This window comes from Polypterus senegalus, chromosome 1, assembly GCF_016835505.1.
Source record: "Polypterus senegalus isolate Bchr_013 chromosome 1, ASM1683550v1, whole genome shotgun sequence".
NCBI classification, from domain to species: Eukaryota; Metazoa; Chordata; class Cladistia; order Polypteriformes; family Polypteridae; genus Polypterus; species Polypterus senegalus.
In genome coordinates this window covers 280,064,861-280,078,109 of record NC_053154.1, presented here as the reverse complement: position 1 = coordinate 280,078,109, position 13,249 = coordinate 280,064,861, and the positions used below count along the sequence as shown (strand labels likewise).

The 13,249-nt window shown below is 36.4% G+C and overlaps 1 protein-coding gene across 1 annotated transcript in view; it reads right to left on the bottom strand.

The window, feature by feature from the left end:
* slf2 (SMC5-SMC6 complex localization factor 2) overlaps nt 1-13,018 on the bottom strand; it is a 62,842-nt gene extending 49,824 nt beyond the window's left edge. Inside the window, exon 1 of the mRNA XM_039775405.1 lies at nt 12,815-13,018. Coding sequence (XP_039631339.1) covers nt 12,815-12,849 — 35 coding nt within the window. The 5' untranslated portion in view covers nt 12,850-13,018. The remainder of the gene's footprint in view (nt 1-12,814) is intronic.
* Between the last annotated feature and the right edge of the window lie 231 nt (nt 13,019-13,249).

Below are 13,249 nucleotides of genomic sequence, written 5' to 3'. Positions count from 1 at the left end.
CAAATTTTCATTTAAATTCGATAGTTAAAAAAAAAAATAGAAATGCAAAAATCAAAAACACAATGTTCAGCACTTTAATCTTCCATAACTTATTCAGAATTTTAAATAAAATCTGTAAAACTTCCATTGCTCTTTCTAAGCTTAATTGCATTAACTCCACCCATGCTGCCTGGCATTGATGAGCATGAAAAGAACAGAGCAAGGATCACCAGCAGAGGAAGAGATTAGAACAGGTAGAATTAGCACTGCTTTTTGTTTAATTCCCTGGATGTCAATTCATGCAGTACAACATATAAAGATAAAACACATTACTCAATATGAGGATGCCATCCAGACATGTGCGGTACCTGCAAGAAGTCCACCCACTGCTAAGGTAAAATTGGTCTCTGCTAAGCAAAGTCCCACAAGGTTTGGCTGTCCGCTGTATACTGTAATAGCAGACTAACCCTGCAATGACTTACTGCAAAACCTACTGTTCACCTACTTCACTTCAGCCCTGTAAATAAATACTTGTACTTTGTCAGTGGACAAATAACTACACTAAGCAGTAATTCACATTACACCGCAATCCATCATCTGTTCATTTCATATGGATTCTGCTGTTATACTAAATTGCTACTAACAGGAATAAAACCAGCAGCCTTTGTAATTTTCTTTTGTGTGAATTATTCAATGTTCATTTTTGGAGGGAACAGCATTACTGGTCATTTTAATTTCATTTGTTTAGCAAGTGAAATGAGCTAATTACAACAATGGAATCCAACACATAGTGCATTCATTGCCCTGTTAATCTTTGAATCTCTCAGGATTAATGGAAGTCAAATTTACAGTTATACTACTTTATGAGCAAGGTTAGCAATAGGGAAATAAAATAAAAGACTGAATTTGTATTACCAGATAGTTGTCACTTTATGGTTTATCCATTTTGAAAGTGAAATTAAAGCCTTGCTGGGTGGCTGCAACGGCTCTGTACCCAAGAAAATATTACCACCCTTTACAGATTCTTACCTAGTGCTGGCCACATAAAGTACTTATGTATATCATGCAAAAATAATGATGCAAAAGGCTGTTAAGAAAACTGAATACAAAATATGACATGCTTGGCTGGCAAAAGCAGTGCTCATATCAGTGACTTACAAAAAACAGCCACACATATCAAAAAAACTGTTATAAACAACAAAAAACACACACACAAATTTGTAATTTGGATACATTACAAAAGATGTAAATCATAGAACAATATGTGCATAATATACATTTGTACAAGTTTCATGATGAAATTAGCATAGTAATAAATAAAGAGCTTTGTCTACTGACTGGCAGATACAGCAAAACAACCAATACATACAGTGGAAGCCTAAAAATAAGTAAAGGAGATATAAAACAAAAATGGGGAAAAACATGTTATTTGAGTGGTTTCTTTAAGGTGCAGCTATTTATAAAATTGTTTTATTTTGAAAAGAAAAAAAAAAACTTTCCTTTGCTAATATTTCTCATTTTTACTGTGAGACAATATAATGTACCAGGTATAGAAAATATGTATGATATATACATGTCCATATGGTGCTGATCTTCAATCTTTGAGGTGTTTTAAGAACATATTAGGAAATATCTAATATCACAATTTGGATCAAAATGATTGCAGTATCAAGTCCATAACCACCAGCCCTAACTGACAGTTTAATTATTATCACTGACTTGTCATGCGCCCTAATTTTAATTAATCTATCCATGTAACAATAACAAAACACCAAAACACCCATATAACACCTGCGATTTTTAAATAACTGGATAAGACCTTTTAGTAAATTAATAAATGTTATGTTTAATACATTAAAAAGTATTTGTCCTATCTGATATTTTAAGGTTCTTTATTTATAAAAGAAATGCAAGAGAGAAAAAAAAGAATTAAGCCTGTGCAGAATTACTTTCTCTAAACATTTGTCACTCCCAGCCAACTTAATATAAATGTATTGCCAGTCAATTATGCAGTCATAACAAAAAAAAACACCTACAATAAAACATAATATAAATATTCAATTATTAAACCCCATGTCAAAGCCAATTTTAATTTCTCAGGAAAACAACATTGCCATATCGGAGTTGCTGCAACACTCCTGTCTACTACTATATATCTAGGCTCTACTAAATTTACAAAACAATTTTCAGTCCTTGTACATATGAAACAGTGTACCAGCTACCTTTCATGTCAACTCAGTTGTTAGTCACTAAATGACTACTTTCACTAAAATGTAAACTTGGTAGCTCAGACTTCACAACGTTTAAAAATCTCTTCACTTATATTATGTATTATTACAATCAGGAGTTTAACTGTGGAGAGGGTATAGCTTCCCTCTTTTTCCACACAGGTGGAAATTTATTCTGTTCCAGCCAACAAAAACATAAAACATTCATATATCCAATAAAGACAAAATAAATCAATGTCAGAGTTTTCTAGAAGTACTGGACTTAAGTGATTCAGAATGCAATAACATTTAACGTACATAACATAATACATGGGGGGGTTTGACACACAGCAATATGCTCCAGTATGTAGGCATATGTTAAGTTATGGATATTATACAGGCTGCCATCTATCCAGCCTAACAGTGACTGAGCGATTGACTCTAGAAATGACAATAAAGCATCAGATACAGTATATACCTTCTGACACCTCAGGTTTTGCTTACATATTCAGAGTTGTTTTTGACATTTCAGTAAACCCGTTTTAAAATCATGAGTATGCAGAGGGCATCTACCTATGAGGATGAAAACTAAGTTTTGCCACCAATTCATGAATTGTTTACTGTTTACTCTGAAAATTACGATTGGCACAGACAAACATTTTTCAGTTTTAGTCGAGTAGAGCAATGCTTATTTCCACAAACCAAGCATTAAGTGAGATGTATTTATTACATGATTTAATTTCTTACTAAGGATATACACTAACACAACAATTTTTTCAGTTTTACTTCAAATGCAATAATGACCTAAAATAGTGAAAAAAGGGAACGGATAAAGCAAAAGAGGATGCAACATCGCAAAAGCTTCTGTTCCAAGACTGCCGCTTCCCCAGTCCCTCCAGTGTAATAGTAACCACAGCACAGAGAGAAGTGTGTACATTGCAACAGGTAAACATGTTGTAAATGTAGAAAGGACGGCCCTTGGTTGTGTGTGAACTGTTAAAATTTGAATCTGATGATTGCATATAGTGCTTTTGTGTGTGGATCAGTTATAATCATCAAAATTAAAAGAAATAAACACTTGAAATACATCAGTCTGTGTGTAATGAATGAATCTAATATACAAGTTTCACTTTTTGAATGGAATTACTGAAATAAATCAACTTTGTCATGATATTCTAATTTTATGACCAGCACCTGTATACCTATGTCTGTTTTTTTTTTTTGTCAGTGCGGCTTTGACATCATGGACCATAAGGCGCATACTAATTCAGCGTGAACAGGAACACTCAATAAACCAAATAAAAAAAAATTCAAGTGACGGTGAGATACAAAGAAGGTAGATTCACCAGCGTTTGTATGTCAGCTTTTAATCCACCAGATCAGAGAATTTCCAGTTTCATTGTCTCAAAACACCACTCACATCTACAGTTATTCTCAGTTTCAGATAAAAAGTAACCGCGTCAGATCTGGGGCAGGGGTGGGTGTTGTATCGTGATTGTGACCGAGAGAATAAAAGTGGGGGAAAAAAACGCTAGTTTTTACATATACTATAAATTTACACTGGCTGTTACAGACACAAATGAAATGTATGTTTTTATTGTATAATATTAACAATAAGAGCAGCTCACTACTCTAAATAGTAAATTTGCCCGGGAGCTGGTTTCGAACTCACGACTTTTGGATTATAAGTCGGCAGCTCTAACCACAGCACCACAGAAGCAGTAGTATCTTACTTACACCTTTTGTGAAAGTGTTTATTTAATATTTGGCCATCAGCCTTCACATATACAGTTCATGTCTACATTTTGTTATTTATTACTAAAACATGAAAAACTTTTCTGTTTTAATGATGTGTTTACATAGATTTTTGTAGACACAAAACACACATCAAATTATTCCCCTTACAATTCTGGGTAGCTCACTCCCAGATAATCAAAGGCAAGATTTGGGAGAACTTCTTGCCCGTTCTGAGGCGGTGGGGGGGATGGTATAGCAGGCTGCTTGCTGCTTATCGACACATTCAGAAGACAAAAGACGCTGATGGAGAGGTGCGAAGGGATTTAAGGTGGGCTGGAATTACGAGTTTTTTCGTTGGCTCTGGTAATTCTAGTGTTAAGTAATTATGAGCAATTTTGTATGGGTTTTGTAAATGCATTACAGGCATGTGAAGTGTTCTATTTTCACTTTTCTATTTGATCATTCTAGTGTCGTGGATTTTATGCTCAAACAAACAAAAATGAACTTAATCTTAAAAGGACAGTTAACAAAATGCATCACATTAAAACAAATACTTTTGGTCTCGTCCGATGCGAGAGATGGACGTCTGAAGTGGAGCTCCGCTAGCAGTGGTGCTATTTTTCATATTATTTGCTTATTACTCTGAGATATCCTGTATTTATTCAACCTGAGAGGGACTGCTACAGTATATGTAAGCACATATAAACATGGCCAACAAGAAGGGGGGTTCGAAAGAATCGAAAACTAAAGCTACATCCAAGCTGCGATCAGCAAGCCCCAGTTCAAGATACAGCCTATCAGAGACAGACCTAGATCAGATGGGTGAAAGCACAGACTCCTCGGGACCACGGTCCGCTACATCGTCGTCAGCTGAGAGCGAAAAGGGGAGCGAAGGTGCGATCGTAAGTGCAGAGGTGGATAGCTCGCCGATTGGAGAAGATTGCCTGAAACTGGAAAAGGCCGGGAAGTCCGCAGCTTCAATTATGCAATTTCGCGAGCCTTCAGCAAAGTCTGCTGCTTCATCTACGGTACAAGAAGGCACAATTGAACTATCTGAACTGAAGGTGTTGCTCGCTGAGCTCACGCAAGATATAAAGAAAAGCGAGAAGGCTAATTAGAAAGCAACGGCAAAGGCACTTGAGAGACTGAAACAGGAATTGAAACAGGAGATGAAACAGGCCAATGAATGGCTGCGACAGGAATTCCAACAGGCAAATGAAAGGCTGCGACAGGAATTCCAACAGGCAAATGAAAGGCTGCGTCAAGAGGTGCAACTTGAGCTTCGACAGGTGCTGGGAAAAATTGAAGAACGCATTCAGGAAAACTTCGGTTAAACTGAGTTCGCTTACTGATCAATTTGAGGATTTCAAGGAGACATTCACGAATCGGATTGAAATTGCCGAACATTTAGCTGCCAGTGCCAAGGAAAGAGCAGTAAATGTCAGTTCCGAATGCAAAAAACTCGGAGAAAAACTTGGAGACAGACTGGCTGCTTTAGAAGATGGGAGTAGAAGGTATAATGTCAGAATTGAAGGTCTGCTGGAGAATCGAGAAAGTTCAAACCCTGTGAAATTCGCAGCTGAACTTTTTTCAAAAATAATCGGGGGCGACTTTAAAGCAGAATCTGAGATAGCAGCGGCTTACCGCATACGCGGATCAAACACCGTCAGACCCCGACCAAGATCTTTTATAGTTCGTTTTGAATGATTATCATTTAAGCTAGAGGTGATGGCACTCCTCAGAAACAAGGAAGATATTATATATGAAAATAACCACATTCGTACCTTCCCTGACTTCTCTCCAGCAACAGCTATTAAACGCTCAGCCTTCTATAATATTAAACAGCGGCTACGGCAAGCCAGTGTCAAATACAGCCTCCTGTATCGGCAAAAACTGAAAGTGGAATGGCAAGGTCATTTCTATGTCTTCGCTAGCAAGGAAGAAGCAGAAAATGAATTAAGAAAGCTGATCCCGGGACTATTCTGATACATAATAGTGAGTCATGGCGGTAAATGATAAAGACGTGCTCTGTCTCTGGGTATGTCAGAGGACTGGGACTGCGTGAAGTGGGTTCTAGCCTCACTTGGGGAGGCAAAAACTTAAGGGGGGGAGAGAAAGAGAGCAGGCTTGATCTATACCTAATCTATCCTCTCAATTTTTATAATTATAACTATCAATGTAATAATAAGCTGCATGGCAACAACTCTTGGGGAATAGGAAATTAAGACCTAAACTATTTCACTTCCAGTTAAGACTATAAAATGACATCAAAAACTCAGAATCAGTGTCTCCATGATGGGACAGTTAACTTCGTAAGCTGGAATGTTAAAGGCCTGAATCACGAATTAAAGAGAAAGAAAGTACTTTCTCACCTAACAGGTCTAAATGCTAAAATAGTATTTTTACAGGAAACCCACTTACTAAGCAAGGATCAGTTCCGGCTGCAAAAAGACTGGACTGGCCAAATGTTCCATTCTAGTTTTACAAAGAAAACTAGAGGGTGGGAATTCTCATACATAGAACAGTACCATTTGTAGCATCAGATGTAGTATTGGATCCTGAAGGGAGATATGTATGGTCATGGGAGACTTATCTAACTGTAAAATGATTTTGATAAATGTTTATGCACCTAATGTTGATGATAAGGAATTTATACAAAATTTATTTGCATCCATTCCCAATCTGAACACTCATAAACTTATAATGGCTGGGGACTTTAATTGTGTTTAAATCCACTTTTAGATAAGACTTCCTCCACAGGGGAGCGGCAACTAACACGCAAAGATAATTACAAAGTTTATAACTGATCACAACTTATCAGATCCCTGGAGGTTTTTAAACCCAAATTCAAGAACATATTCTTTCTACTCACCAGTACATCATTGCTACTCAAGGATTGATTACTTCTTTATAGATAATAACTTCTTGCCTAAGATTAAATCTTGTAAATACGATGCTATTGTTATTTCGGACCATGCACCTATGATCTTGGAGCTGAAATTACTAAGCCCCATACACTCACCCAGATGGCCTCAATCCGCTTCTATTAGCTGACGAGAATTGTACTGAATTTATATCCAAACAAATCAATTCTTTCTAGAGACAAATACATCCCCGAGATCTCTGCAGGAATACTCTGGGAAACTCTTAAGGCCTTCTTAAGAGGACAGATTATCTCATATCTTTCCCACAGAAATAAATCCGAAGCGAAGAAAGTAGCAGAGATAAAAAGAAATTACTAAAATAGATGAAGAACATGCCAGACTACCAAGCGAGACTCTACATAGAGGAGGCAGGCTCTACATTCAGAATTAAACCTCTTGACAACTAAAGAAACTGAACAACTAATTTACAAATCCAGACATCATTATTATGAACATGGAGAAAGCTAATAAGCTTTTAGCTCAACAAATTCACAAGCAAGAAGTGCATAGCGCAATCTCGGTAATCACTAACACGAACGGAGATAAAATCATGAACACAAAAATATAATGCACACTTTTAGAGACTACTATAAATCCCTATATACTACTGAGTTTAAAGAAGACAATATACAATCTAATGCATTTCTGGATACATTACAGATACCACAAATTGACGCTTTTAGTGTGGAGGAACTTGATAAACCTCTGTCATTATCAGAATTACTAGATGCTATAAAGTCACTCCAAGGTGGAAAAGCAGCAGGCCCTGTGGCTACCCTGCAGAGTTTTACAAGAAATTCTCGCTCAGCTAGCTCCCTCCTATTAGCAACATTTACAGAAGCCAGAGATAACCAATCTCTTCCACAAACCTTTCGCCAAGCACTAATCACTGTCTTTCCAAAACAAAATAAGGACTTATTACAATGTGCATCATACAGACCAATTTCACTTCTGAATAACGACGTTAAAATACTCTCTAAAATCATAGCTAGAAGGATGGAGAAAGTGCTCCCCTCGTAATATCACAAGACCAAACTGGATTTATTAGGGGCCGACACTTATCTTCAAATCTTGACGCCTGTTTAATGTAATATACTCACCAACTAAATCAAACACCCCAGAAATATTATTATCATTGGATGCAGAAAAAGCATTGACATGATTGAATGGAAATACCTTTTACTATTTTGGAGAAGTTTGGGTTTGGCCCGAACATTTGTGCATGGATTAAATTACTGTATACTAACCCAGAAGCTTCAGTTTGCATCAATAACATTTGCTCAGACTACTTTAAACTAGAGCGTGGCACAAGACAAGGATGCCCTTGTCACCGCTGCTGTTTGCAATTGCCATTGAACCACTGGCAATACATTGTCGAAATACTGATCAGATAAAGGGGATTAGCAGAGAAGGACTGGAACAGAAAATCTCATTATATGCAGATGACATGGTACTGTATATATCGGACCCAGAAAATTCTGTGCCTGCAGTCTTAGCAGCACTCACAGAATTTCAAAAGATCTCTGGTCTCAGAATTAATCTGAATAAAAGTGTACTCTTTCCAGTGAATTCTCAAGCATATAATATTAGATTAGACACCCTACCTTTTATCATTGCAGAACAGTTTAAATACCTAGAGGTAAACATCACAAGTAAACATAAAGCTCTTATCAACAAAATTTAGCGTCTGCATGGAAAAAATTAAACAAGACTTGCATAGATGGTCAACCCTTCATCTCACACTAGCTGGAAGAATTAACACTGTTAAGATGAATATTCTTCCTAAGCTCCTTTTTATTTCAAAACATACCAATATACATTAATAAATCATTCTTTAAGCAATTAGATTCAACAATAACCTCATTTATTTGGAATTCAAAACATCCACGCATCAAAAGAGCGACCCTACAAAGACAAAAGGCAGAAGGCGGCATGGCTCTACCTAACTTCCAGTTTTATTACTGGCTGGCAAATATACAGGCGATAAGAACCTGGACACAAATAGAAGAACATACACAGGCATGGACCGCAATAGAAGTAAAATCCTGCAGTACTTCTTTGTATTCCTTGCTCTGTGCTCCAATAAACACACGTTATCGGCAATACACTAATAACCCAATTGTGCTCCACTCACTTAGAATCTGGAACCAATGTAGAAAGCATTTTAAGACGGAGAAGCTTCTTCTGTGGCACCCTGCAAGAGAACCACCTCTTTCAACCTTCACAAACATATGCAGTTTTAATATCTGGAAAAATTTGGAATTAACTTGCTTAGAGATCTTTATATAGACAACGTCTTTGCATCCTATGAACAATTACATTCCAAATTTAACATTCCAGCTACACATTTCTTTCACTATCTTCAAATCAGGAACTTTGTTAAACAGAACCTTCCAGATTTTCCTCATCTTGCACCCTCATCCACGCTGGAAAAATTATTGCTCAATTTCAAGGACTCCATCTCTACAATATATAAAATCATTTTACAATCCCTTTCCTTTCAAAGATCCAAGAGGACACTGGGAAAATGACCTCAATTAATATATCAGAAAAGGAGTGGAAAGTAGCAATGCAGAGAATTCACTCGAGCTCCATATGTGCAAAGCATACAATTATACAACTCTAAATTATATATCGAGCACATCTGTCTCGACTAAAACTCTCCAAAATGTTTCCAGGGCATGATCCAACCAAGTCCCAGCCTCACTGGGTCACATGTTCTGGTCCTGCACCAAATCAACATTATTCTGGACGAAAATTTTTAATTACCTTTCAGACAGCCTTGGACTCACAATCCCTCCTAACCCATTAACAGCTGTGTTTGGGGTTCTTCCAGAGGGGCTTAAAGTGGAGAAGGACAAACAAATTGTGATTGCATTCACTACACTCTTATTCTGATAAACTGGAAGAACCCAAACTCTCCTCTTTTAAGTCAGTGGGAAACCGATGTGTTATATTATTTGAAATTGGAAAAAATCAAATACTCAGTTAGAGGATCTGTACAGACTTTTTCAAAACATGGCAGGATCTAATCAGTAGTATTTTAAAATAAGTTTATAAAGCACAGAGAATTTATTAATTTAGGTATGTTTACAAGCCTTAAATTTTACACGTTTGGCTTGCTCTCTCTCTCAGGGTGGGGATCGATCTGTTCTTAACTCAATTCTTCTTTTTGTAAAAACTTGATTGCTTTGTATGGATTGTAATAAAATTAATAAAAAATAAATAAAAAATAAAACAAATACTTTGCTCATATGGACAAGATAAATTTAACACTTAAGAAGGCAGGACATCAAAGCATCCCGTTTTCCTAAATTGTACTTGTAATCAAAGCACGCATGCATCTGTTGCACCTAGGAATAAATTGGTTAACAGCTTGGGACAGGAAAGTTCTTAAAACATCAAAAACTTTGTTTGGGAAACAGAAGTACTCAAACAGAGTAAAGAGTTTAAGCAAATTCATCCATCATATTGACAGCCAGCCAGTCAGGTGTATGCAAGAATCACGTGTATGCAAGAATCACGTGTTGCGAAATTCCCATGGAAATGTGACAGACTAAACAACGAGAAGCGAGCAACATCAGAAGAGGACAGAGTGACATCAGAAGAGAGCACCAGCAACTTTCTGCCTCTTTCATCCCATTGTCAGCTAAAGCATTACATGAATATCAATTGCTAAATCAATGCCAACCTTTGACAATCATCTTCTTTGACATCTTTAAATCTTCACAAGTTCTTCCTAAAGACTAATATTTTATATATATCTCCTGACTTTGCTGTCCACGTTGTCTTTCTACTGGTATTACTGTTCTTTAATAAATACCATGGTTTTTAACTTTCTATACTTCATCATACCTAGAGCGACTGAAGTAATAATTTAATTTTTTGAGCACCTAGAGCACTGAAGAAGTGCCATATGATCCAAGCTGTAAGGCTTATCGAGCTGAGGACAAAGAGCTGTGTCCAATAATGAACAGTGTGTTAAACTAATACATTCATTGGTTGATAACTGGCCCACAGCCAACAATGTTGAGCCTTTGTATGTTGGTATATATTCTTGGAGACCAAAAGTAATATTTATGTCTGAGATATTTCTAAGACATTGTTTTGTCCCTATGATAAATTAAGATATATCTAAGACACCACACATTGTAAATGCTTATGATAAATAAGTCTCTTGGAATACTAGGGATAGCAAACTGTGCCTGTTTTATACTGAACTTGTGTAGGTTAAAGTGCTAGGGAATAACGTGCATGTGTGTTCGTGTTTCATATGGTACTTTTGTGGTTAGGGTTTGTGTGTATGCATATATCTATTGATGTGTGTGTTAATCTTAATGTGTGATAATAGGCCAACCTGATGAGTACACTTATCCCAGAAGAAAAAAGGTAAAGGGCAAGCAGAGGGAAATATCATAATACAATCATGTCAGTTTTCCATGAACAGACTACACCAGTACATGAATTACATGCAATGTGTGCTTGGCAGATGCACCATGAGCAAAAAAAGCAAAAATATTATTAACATACAAAGTAGTAGAACTTAGTACTTCTAACTACATTCAAATATATTTGAATATTTACTTAGTAGCTTGGTTCTGCAAGAAGAAATGAGATTAAAATTTTTATTTGGCCATCACAACAAACCACATGGGGAAAATAATTTTTAAAAATCAAACAATTTAAAGGAATATTCCACCCAAAAATATTTTTTATGTTAAAAAAACTGATGGTATTTCATTATGATCTATGTTGTTTATGACACAAAAATCATATAATGTTAAATTAGTAATTCCTGCAAACATGTTTATGCACAAAAATAAACTTTTATTATATAAATAAATAATACTTTGAAAGTTAACACAAAAACAAATATGTGTTTGAAGTGTGTTTATCATAAATTATGTGACCCCTACAATCATTGAATAATAACAGAAATAGTAACGAAAATCTACTTGACTTTGTTGAGCTCAAAAAATAAAAATTGCATTCACTGATATGTATTAGAAACTATAAGAACTTGTTATGTAACTGGTTACTTTGGATGGAAAGATTCTTATTTTATGCACTGTAAGAAATAGGACAGTGCACCATAGTATTAATTAGCATCCCATAATTTAGTGCTTGCACCATGGTTCAGTTTACAGCTTGGATACTAGTATGCAGCATTAAAAGTTATTTCTAGTGTCCTCAAACCCACAATCCAAAAACATGTATTTAGGTGCAACAGCATCTCAAAATCGTCCAGATGTGATCAAATATTTGCGACTTGCATCAGATTGATATCTCACTCTAGACTGGTTTGTAGCTTGCTTTTTGGTGCTATAACAACGGGTTTAGAAAATTGATGGATGGACGCATAGGTCTACACCTAATGTACTGCACACGTGTTTTAAACAAAGAATACAGATTTATACACAGTAATTATGTTATACTCATTTGGATAACGAACCTGAATGTATAGTATGAACTCTTCATCCCATGAGAAATGCTTTAAAATCAGTCCCGTTTAAACTAGAATCCAACTAATATAATAATGTAAAGCACGCTTTTTTCATCGTCTTACTAGATACTAAATACGGCACAAAACACACTCGATGAGCCGTACAGCAACACGCATGCGCTAAGCACACATATAGCCAACCGGAGAAACCGGTAATCTCAAAACAAAAAAATATCAAAACGTAACCTATAAATCGTTTCCACTTAAATTTAAGTCGTTCATTTTTAATGTAATATTTCGGATATGACGACTGTACAGAATGTATTTTGCAGAATTTTAATATCATTCTAAAAAATTGTGGCATTTATAAAAACTCAACCATTACAGCAGCCTTTCCTATGTTCCCAATAGCTCTCAAACTCTAAAAGAAATGAAAACAATCAAACGATGGGGGGGAAACTTGAAAAGGTTTAGTACTGAAACAAAATAAAAATAAACCGCGCGAGAGTTTCTCTTTTACTTACCTTCCGGAAAGTCCGAGTAGTTTTCTGTCCTTCATTGCTGGCTACACGAAACAGGGCGGGCCGGGCATTTCTCATATTACCTACTTTAATATTTTGCTTCTTTTTTTCCTTCCCGCTCCATCAGCTGCGTACTTTTTCGGATCCGATTTCCGCTAATACCATCTTCTGTTTACGACAGGAGCTATCACACGGCTTATGACTCCGCCCTACATGTCTTCCCGCACTCTTTCAGCACAACTGAGAGACAATTCGCTGCCTAGAGCGGGCAAAGAAAAGCCGTTGGTTTGAATCGGCCATTTTGAATAGGTAAAATCGGCTGCATTCTCCCATGGCTACTTTTTATGGGTCAATATTTTGGCGGTCTGGCCGTATCCTGACAGTATCCTTACTGTCATCCTAACTCCTGTGCCCCGCAGAAAGACAATTTTCTCAGTT